At 39.4% G+C, this 25,452-nt stretch overlaps 1 protein-coding gene and 1 long non-coding RNA gene across 3 annotated transcripts in view; one reads left to right on the forward strand and one right to left on the reverse strand.

Annotated features, from left to right (window-relative positions):
* Positions 1–12,670, forward strand: part of LOC147994889 (uncharacterized) — a 30,492-nt gene extending 17,822 nt beyond the window's left edge. Inside the window, exon 3 of the long non-coding RNA XR_015686641.1 lies at positions 9,851–12,670. This is a non-coding gene — a long non-coding RNA (uncharacterized LOC147994889). The remainder of the gene's footprint in view (positions 1–9,850) is intronic.
* Positions 1–25,452, reverse strand: part of Il23r (interleukin 23 receptor) — a 93,519-nt gene that overhangs the window by 14,708 nt on the left and 53,359 nt on the right. For both annotated transcript variants that reach the window (XR_015685834.1, NM_001431922.1), the window contains exon 7: positions 16,430–16,586. Coding sequence is in view for 1 of the 2 variants with exons in the window: in NM_001431922.1 (NP_001418851.1) it covers positions 16,430–16,586 (157 nt within the window). In the remaining variant the exon portion in view is untranslated. The remainder of the gene's footprint in view (positions 1–16,429; positions 16,587–25,452) is intronic.

A 25,452-nucleotide genomic window follows, 5' to 3' on the forward strand; every position in this document is an offset into this window, starting at 1 on the left:
CAATGAAAGCTGTGCTAAGAGGAAAACTCATAGCGCTGAGTGCCTGCAGAAAGAAACAGGAAAGAGCATATGTCAGCAGCTTGACAGCACACCTAAAAGCTCTAGAACAAAAAGAAGCAAATACACCCAGGAGGAGTAGAAGGCAGGAAATAATCGAACTCAGAGCTGAAATCAACCAAGTAGAAACAAAAAGGACCATAGAAAGAATCAACAGAACCAAAAGTTGGTTCTTTGAGAAAATCAACAAGATAGATAAACCCTTAGCCAGACTAACGAGAGGACACAGAGAGTGTGTCCAAATTAACAAAATCAGAAATGAAAAGGGAGACATAACTACAGATTCGGAGGAAATTCAAAAAATCATCAGATCTTACTATAAAAACCTATATTCAACAAAATTTGAAAATCTTCAGGAAATGGACAATTTCCTAGACAGATACCAGGTACCGAAGTTAAATCAGGAACAGATAAACCAGTTAAACAACCCCATAACTCCTAAGGAAATAGAAGCAGTCATTAAAGGTCTCCCAACCAAAAAGAGCCCAGGTCCAGACGGGTTTAGTGCAGAATTCTATCAAACCTTCATAGAAGACCTCATACCAATATTATCCAAACTATTCCACAAAATTGAAACAGATTGAGCCCTACCGAATTCCTTCTACGAAGCCACAATTACTCTTATACCTAAACCACACAAAGACACAACAAAGAAAGAGAACTTCAGACCAATTTCCCTTATGAATATCGACGCAAAAATACTCAATAAAATTCTGGCAAACCGAATTCAAGAGCACATCAAAACAATCATCCACCATGATCAAGTAGGCTTCATCCCAGGCATGCAGGGATGGTTTAATATACGGAAAACCATCAACGTGATCCATTATATAAACAAACTGAAAGAACAGAACCACATGATCATTTCATTAGATGCTGAGAAAGCATTTGACAAAATTCAACACCCCTTCATGATAAAAGTCCTGGAAAGAATAGGAATTCAAGGCCCATACCTAAACATAGTAAAAGCCATATACAGCAAACCAGTTGCTAACATTAAACTAAATGGAGAGAAACTTGAAGCAATCCCACTAAAATCAGGGACTAGACAAGGCTGCCCACTCTCTCCCTACTTATTCAATATAGTTCTTGAAGTTCTAGCCAGAGCAATCAGACAACAAAAGGAGATCAAGGGGATACAGATCGGAAAAGAAGAGGTCAAAATATCACTATTTGCAGATGATATGATAGTATATTTAAGTGATCCCAAAAGTTCCACCAGAGAACTACTAAAGCTGATAAACAACTTCAGCAAAGTGGCTGGGTATAAAATTAACTCAAATAAATCAGTTGCCTTCCTCTATACAAAAGAGAAACAAGCCGAGAAAGAAATTAGGGAAACGACACCCTTCATAATAGACCCAAATAATATAAAGTACCTCGGTGTGACTTTAACCAAGCAAGTAAAAGATCTGTACAATAAGAACTTCAAGACACTGAGGAAAGAAATTGAAGAAGACCTCAGAAGATGGAAAGATCTCCCATGCTCATGGATTGGCAGGATTAACATGGTAAAAATGGCCATTTTACCAAAAGCAATCTACAGATTCAATGCAATCCCCATCAAAATACCAATCCAATTCTTCAAAGAGTTAGACAGAACAATTTGCAAATTGATCTGGAATAACAAAAAACCCAGGATAGCTAAAGCTATCCTCAACAATAAAAGGACTTCAGGGGGAATCACTATCCCTGAACTCAAGCAGTATTACAGAGCAATAGTGATAAAAACTGCATGGTATTGGTACAGAGACAGACAGATAGACCAATGGAATAGAATTGAAGACCCAGAAATGAACCCACATACCTATGGTCACTTGATTTTTGACAAAGGAGCCAAAACCATCCAATGGAAAAAAGATAGCATTTTCAGCAAATGGTGCTGGTTCAACTGGAGGGCAACATGTAGAAGAATGCAGATCGATCCATCCTTATCACCCTGTACAAAGCTTAAGTCCAAGTGGATCAAGGACCTCCACATCAAACCAGACACACTCAAACTAATAGAAGAAAAACTAGGGAAGCATCTGGAACACATGGGCACTGGAAAAAATTTCCTGAACAAAACACCAATGGCTTATGCTCTAAGATCAAGAATCGACAAATGGGATCTCATAAAACTGCAAAGCTTCTGTAAGGCAAAGGACACTGTGGTTAGGACAAAACGGCAACCAACAGATTGGGAAAAGATCTTTACCAATCCTACAACAGATAGAGGCCTTATTTCCAAAATATACAAAGAACTCAAGAAGTTAGACCGCAGGGAAACAAATAACCCTATTAAAAAATGGGGTTCAGAGCTAAACAAAGAATTCACAGCTGAGGAATGCCGAATGGCGGAGAAACACCTAAAGAAATGTTCAACATCTTTAGTCATAAGGGAAATGCAAATCAAAACAACCCTGAGATTTCACCTTACACCAGTGAGAATGGCTAAGATCAAAAACTCAGGTGACAGCAGATGCTGGCGAGGATGTGGAGAAAGAGGAACACTCCTCCATTGTTGGTGGGATTGCAGACTGGTAAAACCATTCTGGAAATCAGTGTGGAGGTTCCTCAGAAAATTGGACATTGAACTGCCTGAGGATCCAGCTATACCTCTCTTGGGCATATACCCAAAAGATGCCTCAACATATAAAAGAGACACGTGCTCCACTATGTTCATCGCAGCCTTATTTATAATAGCCAGAAAATGGAAAGAACCCAGATGCCCTTCAACAGAGGAATGGATACAGAAAATGTGGTACATCTACACAATGGAATATTACTCAGCTATCAAAAACAACGAGTTTATGAAATTCGTAGGCAAATGGTTGAAACTGGAAAATATCATCCTGAGTGAGCTAACCCAATCACAGAAAGACATACATGGTATGCACTCATTGATAAGTGGCTATTAGCCCAAATGCTTGAATTACCCTAGATGCCTAGAACAAACGAAACTCAAGACAGATGATCAAAATGTGAATGCTTCACTCCTTCTTTAAAAGGGGAACAAGAATACCCTTGGCAGGGAAGAGAGAGGCAAAGATTAAAACAGAGACTGAAGGAACACCCATTCAGAGCCTGCCCCACATGTGGCCCATGCATATACAGCCATCCAATTAGACAAGATGGATGAAGCAAAGAAGTGTAGGCCGACAGGAGCCGAATGTAGATCGCTCCTGAGAGACACAGCCAGAATACAGCAAATACAGAGGCGAATGCCAGCAGCAAACCACTGAACTGAGAATAGGACCCCCGTTGAAGGAATCAGAGAAAGAACTGGAAGAGCTTGAAGGGGCTCGAGACCCCAAAAGTACAACAATGCCAAGCAACCAGAGCTTCCAGGGACTAAGCCACTACCTAAAGACTATACATGGACTGACCCTGGACTCTGACCCCATAGGTAGCAATGAATATCCTAGTAAGAGCACCAGTGGAAGGGGAAGCCCTGGGTCCTGCTAAGACTGAACCCCCAGTGAACTAGTCTATGGGGGGAGGGCGGCAATGGGGGGAGGGTTGGGAGGGGAACACCCATAAGGAAGGGGAGGGGGGAGGGGGATGTTTGCCCGGAAACCGGGAAAGGGAATAACACTCGAAATGTATATAAGAAATACTCAAGTTAATAAAAAATAAAAAATCAAAAAAAAAATAACCCAACTCTACCCTCTTTATTCACCAGATATTAATATTTTGTAGTACTTTTAGGTATTCTAAATATGAAAACACTCACAAATAGAATGCCGCACAGATAGACTCTTTCACAGGTGTAAAATATTGTTTATGACAGCTTTAGCCACCAGGTCATTAGCTGGCATGCTGTAAAGCCTCATGCTATTTCTGTTATTTCCTTATTACCTGTGGGATTCTGCTAATAGCTGGACAATTCGGTCCTGCACTGTATGACTAGCATATTTTCACAGGATATATTTGAGGATATTCAGAAACCCAAATAATTTCTAATTTGGAAAGATTTTTTTGACATAGTTTACATATACTGACATTGAAAGTAAGAGTGATCCTCCTAGAAGACAATGTGTCTGGAAACAAGCTAGACCGTTTTCAATAAGAACAGTTATCCTGGGGCAAAAGCAGAGCATACTCTTTAGCCCAACAATTACCAGGCTAAATTAACCAAATCCACTCCAAAGGACTGGTTTTGGAAAAAATGTATTCTATTTGTTTCTTAGGGTTAGTGCCAAATGATCTCCCTAGCTCTTCACTCTATGTCCACCTCTGGCAAACTGTCATCACCGTAAAGCAAACATTCGGTACCTTCCAGCGTGTTTCAGGTGACACAGTAGATCTCATGTGCTCTCTGCTGAGCCTCACAGTCATGCTAAAACTTCTTCCTCACTAAGCATGTCGTTTACTGAATGGTTGAGATAAGACTTATGTCACTAACTTGCACGTCAGTCACCTGGCAGTTGAAGAGTGGAACTTCTCACCTAGTTTTTAGATTGACTTTGTACTCGTCACTAGTCTCATGAGTTTCACTCTCGCATCAGGACAGTTCAGGGTGGTGGCCCGGGCAGCAGTCTGGACCCAAAAGAGAGCATTGCTTCTCTGGGGACAAGTCACAGTGTGTCAGCACTGCCTGGCCTCACGGGGCTCTTGATCACAGCACAGTCTGTATTATGGAGCTAAAGCACTGAGCACTGATTCTTTCGATCTTCAGCCGACCGGTTATTTTCTCCAGATAGTTTTCTTGATCATTCACTAAAAACACTAATTGTGGGAAGCATGGAGAGTGCAGAAGATTATGGAAAGCATACAAAACTTCAAAAAGTAAAGACACTTATTCTAAATAGTCATTAAGTGTTGTTTCCACATCAGTATTTCATTGGAGACCATATGCTTTAATAATGTTGCTGTGTGTCTTTTTCATTCAGCATTATACAATGAGCATTTCATCATTAAAATTACTCAAAACACACTTAGGATTATTAATACTGATCATGCTCATACAATACAGTATCAGTTCAATCACGAGCCTGTTGAGAAGCGTTTTTGAATACAGACTGTTGACTCACACATAAAGCAGTTCAGGTCCTAGCTCCACCACTTAGGATTACCTAATCCCAGGCAAATATTAATTGTCTTTGTGACTTGTGCTCTTTCCAGTAAAATGCTTCACTCAGAAAATTTTATGTCTTGGTTACTGTTCTATTGCTGTGAAGGGACACCACAGTCAAGGCAGCTTATAAAAGAAGACATTTAACTGAGGAATTGCTGACATTTTCAGAGAGTGATTGTGGGAACCATGGTGGCAGGAGCCAGGTATGGATCTTAAATTAGTAGGTGAGATCTCACATCTGACCTCCAAGCTGCAGGTACAGAGGAGAGACAGGAAAAAGAGAATCAGATAGCTCTGGGCTCACCTCCTCCAAAGAGGCCACACCTCTAATGTCCAAACAATTCCAATAACTGGAGACTAAACATTCAAACATAGAAGCTTGTAGGGGCCATTCTCATTTAAACTACCACAATGAGACAGTTTACCTAAAGCACTAGCACCGTGTTTTTCATAAATTAAAGTCTCAAAAACATTTTTCTATTGCTAGGCTGGACATTTAAATTGGCTTCAAATTCTTACTACTATAGCTTTGGGACAAATGTCATTGCACATGGATGTCCTTCCCTTATCTGTTGATCCTTCCCCATATGCCTTGAGCTCCTTATCTCTAATATTTTTCAAGGCAGTGTTTCTATAAGTGGGCTTCTTTAGCGACAAACACAAAGATCTATGAGATCGTTTTACTCATTTCTTCCTTTGTCAGTCTTTGTGTCAGTTAAGGACTGCATTATAAGAACTTAGATCAGAGCTGACAGGTGTGCTGTTATGTTATTTCTTTCCAAAACTAAAAAAAAAGAGTCAAAGAAAAAGGGAGTCTTCTTTTCCACCCTTACTATTATATATATATATATATATATATATACACACACACACACACACACACACACACACACACACACACACACATATATGTCTTCTTTTGGTTCCCATCTTGCTAATATTTTAATAATTTAACTGTGTAACAGTATTTACATGCTGTCATCTCTGGGTAAATCTGTGATGGTGGAATTCAATACCATCAGACCAAGGGCAAAAATTTGGTATATAAGTACTGATTGGTAAAGTGAAGACACTGACCGTAGAATATCAGGCAGGCATCAGAAGCCCAAGGAAGAAACAATGGTATACCAGCAGGACACCTGGAAGACTAAGCCAGATTAAGAGTTATTTCATGGACTAATGATTATGTCATTGATGTATATTAACGATGGTAAGGTATGCAGAGACACTGCTATGGGACTCTCTTAATTCAAGTATTCCTCCACTGTAAGTTTACAGAGAAAAAGGAAGATGAACACAGGCATCTTGTTGTGGCAATGAATAAGAGAAAGGAAAACAAGATGCTATTCATGAAAATTCCCGATAACCAAATAACCCTATTAAAAATGGGGGACAATATATATACAGCCACCAAAACTAGATAAGATTGATGAAGCTAAAAAATGCATGCTGAAAGGGACCCAATATAGATCTCTCCTGAGAGACATATCAAAAGCATGTCCAATACAGAGGTCAATGCTAGCAGTAAACCACCGAACTGAGAATAGGACCCTCTTGGGGGGGGGGATTAGAAGAAGTATTGAAAGAATTGAAGGAGCTTGCAACCCCATAGAAACAACAATGCCAACTAACCAGATCTTCCAGGCAGTAAACCACTACCGAAAGACTATACATGGACTGACCCAGGGCTCCAACTGCATATGTAGCAGAGAATAGCCTTGTTGGGGCACCAGGGGAAGGGGAAGCCCTTGGTCCTGCCAAGGTTGGACTCCAGTGCAGGTGAATATGGGGGGCAATTAGGGGGATGTATAGGGGGAATACCCATATGGGGGAGGGGGAGGGAGAGGGGAGGAAAATGGGGGCTTATGGACAGGAAGCCGGGAAGGGGAATAACGTTTGAAATGTAAGTAAAGAAATATATCTAATAAAAAATTTTTAAAAATGGGGGACAGAGCTAAACAAAGAATTCCCAACTGAGGAATATAGAATGACTGAGAAGCACCTAAAGAAATGTTCAGGGTTGGAGAGATGGCTCAGTGGTTAAGAGCACTGACTGCTCTTCCAAAAGTCCTGAGTTCAATTCCCAGCAACCACATGGTGGCTCACAACCATCTATAATGAGATCTGGGGTCATCTTCTGGCCTGCAGGCACACATGCAGACAGAAAGCTGTATGGGGTATACATAATAAATAAATAAATATTAAAAAAAGAAATGTTCAATATCCTTAGTCATCAGGGAAAGGCAAATCACAACAACCCTGAGATTCCACCTCACACCAGTCAGAATGGCTAAGATCAAAAACTCAGGTGAAAACAGATGCTGGTGAGGATGTGGAGAAAGAGGAACACTCCTTCATTGTTGGTGGGATTGCAAACTGGTACAACAATTCTGGAAATCAGTCTGGAGGATCCTCAGAAAATTGGACATAGTACTACCTGAGGACCCAGCTATACCACTCTTGGGCATATACCCAAAAGATGCCCCAACATATAACAAAGACATGTGCTCCACTATGTTCATAGTAGCCTTATTTATAATAGCCAGAAGCTGGAAAGAACCCAGGTGCCCTTCAACAGAGGAATGGATGCAGAAAATGTGGTACATCTACACAGTGGAGTACTACTCAGCTATTAAAAATAATGACTTCATGAAATTCATAGGCAAATAGATGGAACTAGAAAAATATCATCCTGAGTGAGGTAACTCAATCACAAAAGAACACACATGGTGTGTACTCATTGATAAGTGGATATTAGCCCAAAAGCTCAGAACACCCATGATACAACCCACAGACCACATGAAGCTCAAGAAGAAGGAAGACCCAAATGTAGATGCTTCACTCCTTCTAAGAAGGGGGAACAAAATACTCATGGGATGTTGAGGATGGGAGGAACTTGGGAGAAAGAAAGGAGGGGAAGGGGAGTAGGGGGGCAGGATTAGATATGAGAGGAGATGGGGATGATATACAAAGGGGTCAGAATTTTAAACAGAGGTGTGTTGCAATCAGGGATGAGGAAGTGGGAACAGCCATCAGCAAGTTCCAGATGCCAGGAAAGTAAGAGGCTTCCAGGACCCAACAAGGATGAAATGAGCTGAAATGCCCAACAGAAGGGAAGGAGAACCTGTAGAGACCATATACAGAGGATAAGGTTGGGGGATGGGGCCACCCACACTTCTCAAAATTTTAACCCAGAATTGCTGTTTTCTAAAGGAAATATGGGGGCAGAGAGTAGAGCAGAGACTGAAGGAAAGGCCATCCAGAGACTGTCTCATCTGGGGATCCAGCCTATATACAGACATCAAACCCAGTCACTATTGCTGATGTCAAGAAGTGCTTGTTGACAAGAGCCTGATTTGGATATCTCCTAAGAGGCTCTGCCACAGCCATACTGATACACATGAGGATGCTTGCACCTAAGTAAGGATCGGACTGTGCACAGGGACCCCACGGGAGGAGTTAGAGAAAGGATTGAAGGTGATGAAGGGGTTTGCTACCCCATAGGAAGAACAACAATACCAACAAACCAGACCCCCCCAGAGCTCTTGGCGACTAAATCATCAACCAAAGAGTACACACGGAGGGACCCATGTCTCCAGCTGCAGATATAGCAGAGAATGCATTGTCTGGCATCAATAGGAGGAGAAGCCCTTGATCCTGTGAAGACTGGTTTCTCCAGTGTAGGGTGATGCTAGGGTGGTGAGGTGGGAGTGGGTGCGTGGGAAGGGGAGCATCCTCATAGAATCAGGGGGATGGGGGATGGGGCAACCGGGAAAGGAGATAATATTTGAAATGTAAATACATAAAATATCCAATAAAAAATAAAATAAATTTTTAAAAAAAGAGAGAAAATTCCCTAAGCCATGTGGACCACATAGAGATGAGGGTTGGAAGTCAAAGCATGTCAAAATTTTAGAGATAAGAAATTTTATTTGTTATCAAAGATTCTTCAAAGGTCTAGCCTTGTTTTGGGGCTCAATGCTTAAGTCTGAATAGACTAGTGGCCCCTTGGGAAGAACAGCTCACACTCCCACCCACAGAGCAGTCTCTCTGGCCTTCTGAACTCTTGAGTTGTTACTTAATAGGAAGAAGCACAGTGGTTTACTGGAGGCAGGACCAAAAGGTAAAAACCTCAATAAGAAGTCTAAAATGGCTCATCTTTCAAGGAACACTGTGTTTGCCTCATAGTTTATTAACTAAGAATCTACAAATTATAATCCATCTTTCATGTGTGAATGACAAATCTCTAATTATAAATGAGGGAAAATTTGGAAAGCACATTTTGTACAGTGTTACTAAATTTGCATTACACTTAATAGCACATACATTGGATTCTATTAATCTGTTTTTCTCCTCCTTTATGCACGAAAAATCCTGAAGAACTAATGAGCACCTAAGTAGTTGAGCTGGTGATGCCACAGCCAGTAACTTCACAGGAACAAAGAGAAATGAGGTTCACAGCTTGCTCACACTTGCCTTCCTCTGGAAAACCATCCAAATAGGTGTCTGTCTTCTCTGGGAAACTTCTACTGAAAGCTGCAGTTTAAGCACTATATTAGTCATTATGAAATTACTGCTTTTCCTTTGGCGCTCTAACTTCATAAAAGGATTATGAAACTGGAGCCTTTTTCCATTACAGAGAGGCCTGTGCAGCAGAGCAGTGTTCAGGGAAATGACTTGGTTTTCAGTATTGGTTTCCTACAACTTATTGACGAATTGTCCTTCTCATTTCAGGTATTTTCTGTGTTTAGAGACCGCAGGGGTTTCTACAGCAGCTGTCCAGGTTGGTGGATTAGAAGCCCTCAGTGGTTCTGAGTCTCACTGAGGCCTAACGGCCATACAAAACCAGATGTGGCAGAGTCAGTCGCATGGGCCCTATTCCTGGGCACGAACCTGCACAAAGCCTGGGTTGCTAAGAATGCCTAGGTGGGCAGACTCCCAGGAAAGTAGACAGAGAGTACTACAGAGAATTGTTGAAATTCTCAAATATTCACTGAAGCCTGTTATTACTAAAACTGGGTTCCACACTTGTTTTTCCCGTTTTTGTTTTTGTTTTTTTAAATCTATGCTGGGTGTTCTTTATTGAAGACACTATGCAACAGAGCCCCAGTCTGACTGCAAGGTCTCTTGCTAATGTGTGCTGCTTTCAAAAACACTTCCACCAATGACCAGGCTGCAGAACTGTCGACTCTTCCTCAGGCTTTCCTACAAAGTCCACTTCCATAATACCTGGGAACCTAGCTGACCGATCTCACTGAAGGCACAGAGGCAGCGCCTCCATTGTCTTTTGCAAGCAGAGCCCAGATAAACCCAGTGTGCATGAGAAGATCATTAAAGTAAGCATAAACGATAGAAAGGAGAACAAAGAACTCTAAAAATATGTGTAGAAATGGCAGATTGTGTGTAGTAGATGACTGTATGGCCTTGGGAGTTCATCATTTATTTATGTAAGCGAGATGCTTGAGTCCCTGAAAACCCAATCAGGCACCTCTGTTCAGAGCACCATCTCCCGTGCGTTTGGTTAGATGGTGTTGTTTGTCTTCTGTTTGAGTTAGCTCAGGAACTGAAGAAAAAGCTGGGAACACTGAACATCGAGAGCTGGAAACTAAACCTGGGATGATTGGTAACTAGTAATTCTCTCTATTGTTGGGGTGGGAGGATGGGTCTCATTTCCCATATTCTCATTTCTCATAGTCCAGGCTGGTTTAGAGTTCACTATGAGGTCCAGCCTGCCTTCGAAGTCCTGGTGAGACTTGTGCCTCCGTCTGGAATTACAGGTAGTAGCCACTACACCCAGAGCTTTTTCTATCTTGAAGGGTTTGTTTGTCGTTTAGAACACTGGTTCTTACACTTCATTACAGAAGTGTCAGGGACTGAGAGGTTCCGGGATCCGCACAGATATTTCCAATGCTACTGGCTCAGGGCTCCGAGAAACACTGACTTGAGATAATTTACTCAACTGAAACCAGCTTAGAAAACTCATGAATTGAGCATGACTATCCTTGAACAACGTCTACCTTTCCCATGTGTTCTTTTTTTTTCTCTCTTCTTCTTCTCTCAGACCACCACCTTCCTGATTCCATCTCTAGATATTTGGAGCCCCGTGATTTCATTATCGTCACCTCAAATTAACCCTGCTTCCTCATCATCTAGTCATGACAAGGTTTGAAGGAGTTGATGGCATATTATTATTTTCTCATTTGTGCATTTTCATAGTGAGTCCTCCATTAGAAAGAAAACCTGTTGGCATGGTTTTATTATTGGTATGTTTAGAGCATATAGACAAGTTGCTGGGAACGGGTTGATGCAGCCTATTCCTAGGTCTCTGGGGAAGGCAAGCAGTACAGCTGTTCTGGAACCCAGAGACTGAGTGTGCCAGGATTTGACTATTCAGTTTTGTAATGTTCCACAAGTGTTTGGGCCTCATTGCTTTTATCCACATGGGAAACAATGATTATGCTGGTTTTATTGGACTATGGCAGTAAAGGACAATCCATAGGTAAAATGTTTACACAGGGCCCTACCCATACTAATAGCCAAGAAATGCTAGCTACTATTTAATATTCTGAAGACACCAAGTCTTATTAAGTGACCTCGAGAATATGCAAGAATGAAGGAGAATGTCCGTCTAACCAGAAAACCTTCCCCCGTGGGTGTGCTAAAACCTGACTTTCTATTCTGAGGAAGTGACTGTCTCCCCCACCCCCTTTAAGCTTTGCTTTCCAGTAAAAGTAAAAAAGAAATGATGTCATGCTAGCCATCTAACTCTTACTATAAATGAGCTGTTTCAGTTTCTCTTTGAGGTGGGTGTTCTTTTTAAACGTTCAATTATTGTTATAGTTGGCAGTCCTGAGGACTGAAACTAAGCAGCCAAGTGCTCTATAACTGGACCAATAGCTCAACTTCAGACCAATATTTGGCTGTTGTATCCTTCTCATTCTTTCATTCATCGGCAGGTTCTCACTACATAGCATAGGTTGGACTTGAACTCAAAATTCTCCTGCTCTTGCCTCCCATGTGATAGGAGTGTGCATCCATGCCCACTGCCCAAGAACAGACTTTAAAGGCAAGGAAAAGACTCTCTTCAGAGAGCAGCAATACCAAGAAATGCCTGTGTCCTAGATGGATAAAATTTTGGAAACCAGTGATATACAAGTAATAATTTTAGAAAATAAATCAGAAAAATCCTCTATGGAAGGGGTGTTATTGCTTCGAGTGTACTTTCTTAAAAATAAACTCTTAATTACTTGGAGTTTAGCTGTTGAAAAAGACCTTCATTATCAAGCAAACCAAAATAATTTGAGTGCAACGGAATTTCTTTCTTTCCAGTCACAAATCATGTCAATTTTCATCTGGGTAGACTGCTTCTTCTTGCTTTTATTTGTATTTGTATTTATAAGGCAAAGAAGTTTGCTATGTAATTATTCTTTTCTATCTTCTCTACAATAAAACTTCTCCAGGTCCTTTACTTACTGTCATTCTTAAGCACTTACAATGTCTGCCATTATAAGTAATGCTTAATTAACAAGAATAAACTGTTTTTATGAATTCTTTGAAAAGTACATTGGGATTTGCTAAAACAAACATTTTAGCAGCTACTACTATAATTTTCTAAGTCAATATAGCTTCTAACTATTTCTAAACACTCATCCTTAGAACCACAGAATAAGTGTAGCTCATGGCCCTCATCAAAGAAATTTCTTTTCAGAAGAGATGGAGACTACCACAGGGATCCACGACTGGTCCAAATGCTGAGACCGGGTGACTATTGGGTGCACAGTCCCAATCAGTATCTCTACACCACAATCCCAATACCTAAAGCACAGGAGACATGGTGGAAAAGGGAGGAGAAAGATTATGAGAACCAGAAGACCAAGATGTCTGCTGCAAGATAGTGTCTTCTAGACAGGGTCCGCTTCCATGGTCTCTCAACAATATGGCTACCAAAATAAGATCTGCACAACCAGTACATTGATGTGCCAGCGAGGATTAAGGAAATTTCACAAGATGCCACTCCTAAATGAAGAGCCACAGGCAAGCAGTGGTTTTTGAGGAAGGGAGGATTAGTTGTTTTCTGAGGTAAGCTCCTTAGCTCTCTGTCTTAAATGGTCAACTCCAAGGAAATACATTAAGTACAACACTGAATGGTCTCAGGATGGACATGTATATGTGCGCGCGCGTGCGCACACACACACACACACACACACACACCCCAGTAGAATTTTAAATATATAATTGTACAAGAAGGGGTCATGAATTTGAGAAAGAGAGGGGATAGAAAGGAGATGTAAAAATGGAAATGATATAACTACAGTGTCAAATTACCAACAGAATAAAAGAAATTCATTTTGACAACATGCATCTTAAAATGTACTTAATTCTTCCTCCCTCCCTACCCCCTCTTTGTCCCTCCCACCATGAGTGGCTCAATCTGTGTGTGGTCTGTATGTGTGTGTTTAACTTTCTGTACGGGTAATGTATGTGTGTGTGTGTGTGTGTGTGTGTGTGTGTGTGTGTGTGTGTGTGTATGTGTGTGTGTGTGTGATATACATGTACATGCTTAACTGTGTGTATGAGTGTGTGCTTGTGTATGTGAGGAAACTTTCATGTAGTTGCATGTGGAAGCCTGAGGCTTACATTCTATGTTCTTCACCTTATTTTTCTGAGACATGGATCTCTTACTCAACCTACTGGAACTCAGAGTGATGGGCTAGATTGGCTAGTCAGCAGCTAGGATCTGCTGGTCTCTGCCCAACACACTGGTTACAGACACACACTGCTGCACATGGCTTTTTTGTGGGTTCTCATTCTTGCACAACAAGCAGTTTAATCACCAAGCTATCTTCCCAGCACCAATCTGCCTAACTCTTAATTTAGTAATTCTTTTTGAGATATAAGAGATAAATGTTTAAATGCAATCTGTTTTTAAAAGCTTACTGATAATGATGAAATGAAGGAGCTGAAATTTTGTTTAAATAAGGAAATGGAGAGATGGCTCAGCAGTGAAGAGCACTGTCTGCTCTTCCAGGGGAGCCAGGCTGTATTCACGGCATCCACATGTTACATGCATATTAACTCTAATTTTAAAGGATCAAATGCCCTCTTCTGGCCTCCATAGGTACTGCATGCATGTGGTACACAGACATATACAGGCAAAACTCCCATATACATAAAAAAATCTCAAAAAAAGAGGAAATGAATATATAAACCATAGTATGTCTACAAACAAGAATAATGTGTGGCCATAAAATCTCAGCCAGGTAGATTACATAAGAAAACTAGAACAAACTGCAGTAGCAATCAGAAAATGTAGGAAATATAACACACCAGTAGTACATATTTCTAAGCACATAATAAATAAACATATATTGTGTTTGCAAAAAAATAATTGAGTTTTAATATTTTTACTTTCTCTGGTATTTTCACTGTTTCTCATTTAATGTATCACAGAAAGGATATAATACAAAAGAATGAACTGTGGCTCCTTTTAGCTAATATGTGGAATGCATAAATATTTAAGTTTGGCTACTATTTTGCCTTTTAAGTGAAATTTTGCCTGATGAAGTAAGAAACTTTTTAAGCTCAGATTGTGTAGGTTCCTATTCCTTTCTATGCTAGATGGAGAACCTTTGTCGTTAAACATTTGTGATACAATGACAAATACCTGTAATTACAGCATTTTGAGGGCTGAGGCAGGAGGATTACCACAAGCTAAAGACAAGCCTGTATTACAGAATGATACTCTGTCTAAACTAATGAACCAGGCACTCGTGCACATGCACACATGCACACGCACACGTGTGCATACCATTTGTCGGCTTACCCTTAACCTGTAGAGGGGCCAGATTATCTGCTCTTCCACTTTGACAGAACTGAACTCCGAGAACAAAGATGAGACTGCTGAGCAGTGGTGAGGATACTCGGCATTTGAGCAACCCAGCGCAAAGACCCACAAGCAATGTGCTGTCCATCAAACCATGATTCAGGTTATACATTTGCAAATTGGTGCTGGTTACACATCCAAATATGGTGAATGTAGAAAACAAGCTTATAGAGATCAGTACTTTGCTAACTCAAGTAAATTGTGCTTAATTATACTCATTTGAGTATTGATTTAAAAAGAATCGGGTTACTTGGAGCTAGAGAGATGTGTCAGCAGTTAAGAGCTCATCCAGAGGATCTGGGTTCAATTCCCAGCATCCACATTGTGGTTCACAACCATCCATAACTCCAGTTTGAAGTAATCCATCAGGCACAAACATCCAAACATGCAAACAAAATATTCATATACATAAAACCAAAATAAAATTTTAAAAATAATTTAATTACAAAATAAATCTATTTTATATTCTATGTAAAGTCTCAAGAAGTTTTACCAATATCAAGTTAAGACAGAATAAATTAAAACTTAACTTTCAAAAAGAGAGAACTGATAACTTGAAAATTATTTCCTTAATAATGTAGCTCTAAGATTTGGACATCAGAGGGCGCCAAAAGAACTTGGCTTGCCTGGCTTCTACTACTTGAAATCACAGATCACATTTATCAAGCTGTTAACAGTAAGAATGATGTCTTTAATAATGTGAGCATAATTGAGTCAGATGTGTTCTTTCTGGGAAGCAAAAAATCCCTGGCATATAAACTATGCATACCTCTGGTTCAAGGATGCATTATAGAATATAATAATGATTATAATTGATTGACTTTATCACTTGCTTACAATTAAAATATATTTCACTAAGAAGACGTACTTGTGTAGCATGATTCAATGTATGTATAAGTAATTATTAATTATAGGAAAGAGATCTTTTAAATATGTATTAGCGAGGTCTTTTTGAGAAGCCATTAATCCTGTGATTAAGTGTTCTTAGTTCTTTCTGGTTCTTTTAGTATAGTGGTAGTGTTTATTCACATTATTTGATTTTTTTATATTTTGGTGATGCACACACACACACACACACACACACACACACACACACACACACACACACATGTATATTTACTCAATGATACTTTCCAAAACAAAGACTGATGGAAAATCAGTAAGAATTGTCACCCCAATGGTGTGTCGCATCAAAAACCCTTTGTGGGAAGCGATGTGGGTGAATGTGTTGAAACCTAAGGCTTAACAGGTGGTTTAAAGCATTTCACAAATTGTCAATTTAGAAAGCTCATTTCAATGATTGCTGATCTCAATGTTATCATTCTCCATGGAATAGCTTCTCTCAATGGTAGCAGGCCAGCTGAAAGAATGCTTGGCAAAGAGAGAGCAAAAGGAAAGCTGCAGAGGACACAGTATTGGATCATACCCACCTGTCTGGGGAGTTTGGTGGACAAAGGGCGAGCTCCAAGGCTGCCAGTTTCTTTTACCAGTTCCTTGACATCTCACTTGAAATACATACTTGCTGTTTGGCTCCAGGTAGAATTCTGACTGCTGCACATATGTGTAATTGGTGTCAAATTCTTTAACCTAAAATGGACACACAATGGAATTGAAGTGATGTGGTGGGAGACCTGTGAGGTGCCTACTAGAGTCTGGGCACTTCCTAGAGCCAGAGAAAACAAGCAAAAGCAGAACACTGTATAAAACACACAGCAATGCAGGTTTATAAATGAACCATAATGGTTTATATTTGACAAGCTTGGAAATCTCCAGAAATTCTGAACTGTAACTGATTGACTTTATCACTTGCTTACATTTTACACTTTGGAATAGGTGTCCCCCAAAGGGGAATAGGGGGGTTTCATATTTTTTCTTTGTAATTTTTTTCTTTCTTATGTTAGGGTCTCATGAAGTACACGCTACCTTCAAGCAGTATGTAGCTGAGGATAATCTTGAGCTCTGGTTCATCTTGTCCCCACCTCCCAGTAGTATGGATTTTGGGATGCACAGTTGCCCAGGTACTTGGTGCTGGAGATTGAATTCAGGGCAAGAATTGAATATTGAATATTTATATGAGTAATTTCCCGGAATGATGAAAATACCTTATTTTTTATGAAAAAAATAGAAAAAATACTCAGATGCTAAATTGTTAAATTGGCTCTTAATGGAGATTTATATAAACTGTATAGTATGTATGAATGTGTGTGCACAACTCTGAAAATATTCCTGAGCTACTTCCTATTTCCTTCCTGTTGCATTTTCAGAGTTCACCTTTCTTGAATCGGAAGGTTAAGAACAAGTGCCTTAGCCAAAGTGATTGACTCAGCATAAATGGAATGTTAAGTCTCTACCCAGACAGGACGTCCATCTCCCAGACAATTCATTTCCCTCAATGTGCATCTTGAGCTCCTAACCTGAAGCCTTTCATAATGGTGCCAAAACCCATGAGGGGGCTCAGCCGAAACAGATGCCCTTTGGGACTCCATGGGCCCCATTATCTTACTGCTGCTTCTCCACATCCTACAGCGGCCCCTATCTTCCTTTGGTAAAATTTATCTTTGGGACAACTGCTATCTGTGGACCAACCAACTAAAAGTTAATGTTAAGGCAGGTGCCTCCTCGAGCTTGTGGTAGAGCCCAATGCTCAGTTTTGGGGATGCCCAAACTCAGTTTGTTTTCCCGGGTGTGTCCTGGCCACACTTTTGGCAGGAGATCAGGAAGCAGGGCGGGTAGGCTTCCCTCACTTGTCTCCACTTGCTTGACTCACTCACCAAGCTTCATAATAGACACAGCTCATTCTTGCCCATTCTTGTCTGCCTAGGATTCTCCTTTCAGCTGCCTTTTCTCAAAATGCTTTAACCTGGGTGGGGAGGGATCATATCCAAATGACCAATTTTCTTTTATAATATCATCTCTTAACAGAAAAACAAAAAGGATGGCTTTCGATGGCATAAACATTGTTCCCTCGATGTAAACATTTGTACAAACCTAGATTTTGTACAGCATAGTGGCAAAAGGTTTAACTATTCCTGTAGCAAATATTTTTTTCTACCTCTAAAAGAGCTCTTTTTCCTCTCTGCTTTTCTTTGCTATATTCTCCACACAAAAGCTCCCTATCCAGAAAGTGGCTTCCTCCAGCTGGTTGGAGACTGCAACTTTTCTGCAACTGCTGGCCTCATTCCTAGCCTGACTCTCTGCTTTGCTCTGATGACAAAACCTCTGGCTTCTCCAGTGTCATACTTGAGTTTTATCTGTCTCCTCTGGCACGTGGTGGCTCAAACTTGGTACTTTCTGGCCGTCCGGCATCTTCCTAAAAGCCTCCTGATTTCTCTTAGACCTGGTTCATGCTCCCCATGTAGTTGCTGCCTATATTCATCCATTCAGGTAAGACATGATTAAGGTATGCCATCTTGTCCTGACTCTGTTTTGTGTTTTCTTAGACAGTTTTTGGTTTTTTACCACACAATAGTCACATTTACCTTGGTAGCACATTTGAGATTTCCATGGCCTTAACCATTTGGTCCAGATGTATTAACCAAAATAATTAATGTTTATATACAGACTTATCATAAACTAAAATAACTGAGGAAGGTATAAATAAAAAATAATTGTTATTCTGTCTAAATTAATCACTATATTCTGCCAGAAATTAACGTTTCAAGGTTACTCTTACCCTCATCTAACTATGATGTAAATGATGGTCTTTGTGACTTTTGCCTTTAAAAAATGCTGTACTCCTGAGCTTCGGCACCAAAATTCTTTGAGGCATGAGACTGCTCTTGGTCACTGGCCAACAAAGGACTCGTATACCTTTAATTGGCTTAATCAGTGTAGTTGTCTGTACCTTTCTTGTGTGGGTTATTATAAGTGCCCCACCCCATCTCCAGGGTTGCACATCACAGAACCCACCACTACTTTTCTAGTAAACATGGACCAGCCACCTCCTGCAGTTTCTCCTGCTGGCCAGACCAAAGCAGGTTCATAGTCTCAATATTTCTAGAATGGGGAGTCCACTTCTCCTTTTATGCTAACTTCTGACCAAAGTGAGACCACGTTTCACCCTGACAAGCTATAGTAGGACCCACAGAGTGCTATCTTGTTCCAAACAGCCTACCTTTTACCAACCTCATTTTCAACTTACATTTAAGAAAATGCTAGTTTATGTTCAACTGACAAAATACACAAAGTGAAAAAATTTAAATAGGAGACTGGTGGGAGGAGGGGAACCCCTGGGGATGGAAGGCCTCTTTCCTGACATGCTTGTTTGAAAACTTCATACAGAACCAGTCACTCAACCCTTTGCCTTCTCAGTGGTTAAACGTACTGTGTTACATGTTACTTCAGTGTGTTGTCATGTGTTGGTCAGATTTCATATTTGTTTCTAAGGGTTTTATTTAATCTGTCTTCTATGACCTATAATGTCTATTTTCCAAATGACGGAGACAAGATCCATGGCTACTACATTTTAAATACTATATGGCTGATTTCAAAAATGTAAACATGTGAATGAATGTATATATATTAATATGTACATGCACATAAACAATTTATAATAAAAAGTAGAGACATCTTGTAATTAATAGACATCCTTAATTTTATTTACTTCAAAAATATAATTCCTCTTTTATGATGTATTTTGGATAATGCCTTAGTTAGGGTTTTACTGCTGTGAACAGACACCATGACCAATGCAACTCTTAATAACAGGTTGATTTGCAGTTTCAGAGGCTTAGTCCATTATCATCAAGGTGGGAGCATGGCATCATCCAGGCAGGCATGGTTCAGGAGAAGCTGAGAGTTCTAGGTCTTCATTTAAAGGCCATTAGGAGAAGACTGGCTCCCAAGTGTTTAGGAGGAGGGTCTCACTGCCCATGCCCATAGTGACACACTTCCTTTAACAAGGCTATACCTACTTCAACAAGGCCACTCTTCCTAATAATGTCACTCCCTGAGCCAAGCATATTCAAACCACCAGACAATAATTAATTCCTATGATGTAATATGATTTTCTTAGTTTTCATTTGAAATATAATTTATTGACAAAAAAGTATTCTCTAGATTTTTGAAAATAATACAAAACAAGAAAAACTCATATGAAAAATATCTATGGATAATAAAGTATACTTTTGGTAAAGAAAATTTTAGCAAAAAGGAAATGTTTTGTATGAAAAGGGTATTTTTATGGTTAGGTAAAGAATTGTTTCAAAATAGAAATAGATTAAAAATAAATTAAAACGTCAAAGTATGTTATGGAAAGGTTATGGTAGTTAAATTTGAAGAAAAAAGATACAGTTATAACAGCTGGTTTCAATAATTAAAGGCTATTAAAATTTGAGCTCTGTTTAATGTCTTATCTTTTTATAAAAATCAGATTAACCATCTAAAATGTTAAATTTCAGTTTGCTAGAGAGCCAATGACTACTTAAATTTAATTATAATTTATTCCATTATATAAAAAAAGAATTGTACCAATCAATATTTTAAGTAAACAATGTCCACTAATAAAATGTCAAAACTAACTAGTGTTTGGCTTTCTTTTAAGAGCTGTCTTTTACAAAAAAAGTCTATTGTCACTTTTAAAATAAGTACTCAGTTTCTCTCAAAAAATTTAATGAAAACAACAGGCATCATCTCTAGTTAAAAGAGACATACACTGTGACAAGGGTTTTTTGAAAATGGCAACTAAAATTCTAAAGTTGATTATAAAATCTTTGCACAAGCTCTTGAAAAATGAAGATATGTATTAATTTGGAAGGAAATTTCCTCTAGTTTGGAGGGAAAGGACTACATTTTACATTTCTTAAATCCTGTTATATTTTTAAATATTTAAAAATTTGCTTGATATATTACTAAATGATAAAATGATGTCAAGCTGTCTTGGCCAGGATAGGGGTAGAAACATTGTATCCTTACATTATTGTCTTGGTCAGGATAAGGTAGCAACTTTGTATCCTTCTTTAATCACCTTTGGTCAGGATACTGGTAGCAACATTGTGTTCTTACATTACTTATGTTTTGGTTATGATTGTTTTCTCACCCAGGCCTACTATCTTACTTATTAAAGCAAGTCCTCACATTGAAAAATAATCAGGTTTTTCACTATATTTAGCTGAAAAAAATTCTTATTTTTTTATCTTTTTCACTAAAAGTATTGGGTATGTAGAGAAAACAATTTTGTTATAGGAAAATGCAAAGCAATACTGCATTGTGACCTGATTGCTTCTATAATTTAACTTTTCTATCCACTGCCTTTACTTCTTTAGGTCTGTGATGGTTTATATATGCTAAGCCAAGGGAATGGCATTTTTTGGAGGTATGGCCTTGTTGGTGTAGGTGTGGCCTTGTTGGAGTAGGTGTGTCACTGTGGGAGTGGGCTTTAATACCCTAGTCCTAGCTGCCTGGAAGTCAGTATTCTGTTAGCAGCCTTCAGATGAAGATATAGAACTCTTAGCTTCTCCTTCATGATGCCTGCCTGGATGCCACCGTGTTTCTGCCTTGATGGTAATGTACTAAATCTCTGAACCCGCAAGCCAGCCACAATTAAATGTTGTTGGTCATGATGTCTGTTCATAACCAGGACAAGGACATACTATGTTCTTGGTTACTTTTATTTTAGTTAGACCTGGGTCTTCTGGAAAAGCAACTGGCACTCTTAACTACCTAGTCATCTTTCTAGCCTCTTGATCATTTTGATTTTAGAAATAATACTCCATTATGATAAATATTTGTAAGAATTGCAGACATTCACTTAGTTTCAGGTACTGAGCCATGAAATAAATTTCTCTTTATAGTCTCCTAATTTATGATACAATGACCTTGGCAACTTATTGAAGAGTTTATTTGGGCTTACAGTTCCAGAGGGATAGGAGTCTATGATGCAGAGTGGGGACATGGCAGCTAGAGCAAGGTGCTGAGGACTTACATCTTGAACCACAAGCAGGAAACAAGAAATGTGAAATGAAAGTTACATATAGATTTGAAACCTCAAATCCCAGTGACAGACTTCCTCTAGCACACTACCTAAACTTACCCAAACATCACCCCAACAGGAGACTAAGTGTTCAGATACAGACACTATGTCAAACAGTTCTCATTCAAAACTGCTGCACACTCTGAATGTGTCTTGTCTTTTTTATCCTGATGGCCATGGCTTGCCAAAATTATTACCAATTTTTTATGTAATAGCCTACATAAGGCTGGCAGCCCTAATAAACTAGGACTAATTAGCCTAATAATTATCCCTAATAAGCTCTGTCACTCATCTACAATGGGTCAATTAAAAAGACAAAGTAATGATGAAAAGAAAGATGAGGGGATTAATTGAGTGTGACCACACTGGAAGGAGGTCAAGACAGTCCAGTACATTTTAGGGGCTCTGACATGAAATTTAGGTTCAAATAAGGGGCAAAAGGTGTGTATAACTATGTAGTCCTGGCTAAAGTGTGATTCACCCATTACCATTCTCATGGCTCCAGTCTGTCCTTCAAAATGGTCTGAACTTGGTGTGAAATCTCTCTCAGTGATTCAAAATACCCTTTCTGGCTCAGACTAGGATCCTGGTCTTTTCTTTCTCCCAGTAAGTGATCCCTGGGTGGGGCTGGATTCCACCATCTTATTTCAATATTGTAGTAGCCAAAGGGAGGGACAATTCCCTGTCAGGATAAGACATTTACACCTGGTAAACTAAAGCCAATGAAGTGAATGTACACGAACTTGTATATTTATTGTTATTCAATAAATTCTGATATGGAAATCCACAAATGTGTTTCTGTTATTGACATCGCTCATGTAGACAGAGCCAACATCGGAGGTCTGATATTATTTTGTAGTTTGGACTAGGCTGTGGCTGGTATATTTTCCTATTGCTATTTCTGACTTTCTTAAATCTTCACTATAGGACTCGACCCAGTCTCTGAATCCAAGAAGAGATTGTGAATTGAAGTTCTTTGAGGAAGCTATATTAAAGATCTTGCAAATTCTTACATCATGGCTGATCAGAATATCTCGAGTGTGGAGAGATAGAATGTTGTAGTTTATACCCTATATTTTCTTGAGCTTTCTTACCACCTTTAACAGCCTTTTGTCCTAAATTTTGCATTTGGCCTACCATTCTCTTAGGTAAATGTCTCAGAATGTATCATCATTAAGCACTCAGATGGCGGCATCCACTAACTTTGCAATTAACACACTATACTCCTATGTTAGTCACAGGATTAAGAAGGCACAATGAAAAGGGGTTGCTGTAGGTTGTACAGTTTGGAAGCAGAACTCAGCTTTGCCTCACAGCCTGTGATCTGAGCCACAAGGTATTCCTTAGATAGCTGCCTGCTACTGCCCTCTCGGTATATCTGATGAAGGCAGTGTCACCCCAGAACTGAGGTGAAAGGTGACGCCCCTTCAACTGTCCACTTTTTCCCACTCATACCCACAAGGAGGCATGACCTAAATGAAAATATAAAATAAAGCTTCTCCTTGGCTATTTTTGACTTGACTGGGAAATCATAGAAAGGAATGGTGATTCAATTTGCCTTCTTTTTATTGGTAGCTTGATTTTAGAAGTAGGTAGAAGGGATGAGATGTGGGATTTGGATTGAAACCTGTTGTTTTTATTTTCTGAATATTCACTGGATACCTGGAGCAATAAAGTTTGTGAGAGGCCCTTAACTCCTAACTATGTAAATTTGGTAACACTTGGCTTTATTCACCCAGGCTGTATTTCATCTATATAATGACTAGAGTTAATAGTTCCTGCCACAAAGGACTGTTGTGAGAATTACAAGAGAGTATGTATATGACGGGGATGTCAGAGACAGATAGAGGCACTTTTACATTGGTTGTGTAGCAGTTTCCTCAGAAAAATTTCCTCCATCGGGGAGGGAAGGCTCATGAAGTTTAGGAGGTAAACAAAAAGTCACTTCGATGACCAAGAGAACAGAAACTTGGATGATTCTCCAGGGCTCCTCCCCAGCATAAAAAAACAAGTAAACAGCTGATTGGGAGGGGCCTCTGGCAGCTGCATGCCACATAAAGACTGAGGTACCTGAAAGCTGTGCAGAGAGCCCTAGGGTGTATGCTTTCAATGAGTCATGACCAATGTTGGTTCTTATGGTGATGCAGTTGCTTCTGAGTCATCCCTACTCCTGTGGGTAACTCCTTACTCATATTCCTGTTAGGAATCCCAATAAAAATTCATTGTTTCACAGACTTGGACATCAGTGTAATCTTTCATTTGATTTGTCATGAGTTCCCTTTCTGGGGTGAATAGACTTTCTCTCTCTCTTCTTTCTCTTCTCTCTCTCATTCTCTATTATGTATCATCTATGTATTTATTTATCATCTATCATCTGTCTATTATATATCTATCTACTGTCTGTCTGTCTATCTATCTATCTATCTATCTATCTATCTATCTATATCATCTATGTTTTTATCATTTATCATCTATCTACACATACCTATCATTTATCTAACAATCATCTATCTATCAACTATTATCAATCTGTAATAAATCTGTCTCTTACTCCCTCCCCCATTAGTATGGGTATTTATTGTTTCTCTCCAGGGAATGCCATTACACAATGTTCTATACTATAAGGGCACATGTATACTTTATAATTTGAAAGATATCTGTAGGAATATGTTGTAAAAAGCCCAGCACCACTGCTAGCAGTTTTGAGTTAACCTAGATGCAATCCATACAGTGACTTGGGAGGAATATAACATTCAATGACCTTGAGGGTATCGGAACCCCCCCATCCTCTTACACAGAGGTCATAGTGAGGGAAAACAGCAGATAAGAAAACACAAAGTTGGGGTTGGGGATTTAGCTCAGTGGTAGAGCGCTTGCCTAGCAGGAGCAAGGCCCTAGCAAGGCCCTGGGTTCGGTCCCCAGCTCCGAGAAAAAAAAAAAAAAAAAAAAAAAAAAAGAAAACACAAAGTTGACCAGAGGGACAAAATTAAATCTGAGAATGACTTATTGCCTTTGTTTTGACTTACTATAAAAGCATGCTAACTCTGGTATCCTGAAGAAGTATGAACTAAAACTCCTGACACAGAGGTGGGCACAGAATGGTTGTTCCTGAGGGCTAGAACCATCCCCAAATATGGCAATTAGCCTCTGGATGTGCAACATTTCAGTTGCTCCACAGTACTGAAGTTCTCATTGGCCATCTCTGCAGCCAAAGCTTCTTCTCACCAGCTATGTCTGTGTCTTTAGATATGTTGCATATGTGTGAATAAATAAATACATGCCAACATTGAAAGGACTTTAAGGATACTTTTTATCACTACTGTGTCTTTAAAAACAAACAAATAAACAGAGTTTTTAAGATCCTTATTTTAGGCAGGCCTGTTTAAGAGAACTTTAAACATGTATTTTTTTAAATTTGCATTTTAAAAACGTATTTTCAGTCTAATACAAGCATATTAGAATTTACATTTTAATGTGCTGCAG

Source organism: Rattus norvegicus, chromosome 4, assembly GCF_021556685.1.
Source record: "Rattus norvegicus strain SHRSP/BbbUtx chromosome 4, alternate assembly SHRSP_T2T, whole genome shotgun sequence".
NCBI classification, from domain to species: Eukaryota; Metazoa; Chordata; class Mammalia; order Rodentia; family Muridae; genus Rattus; species Rattus norvegicus.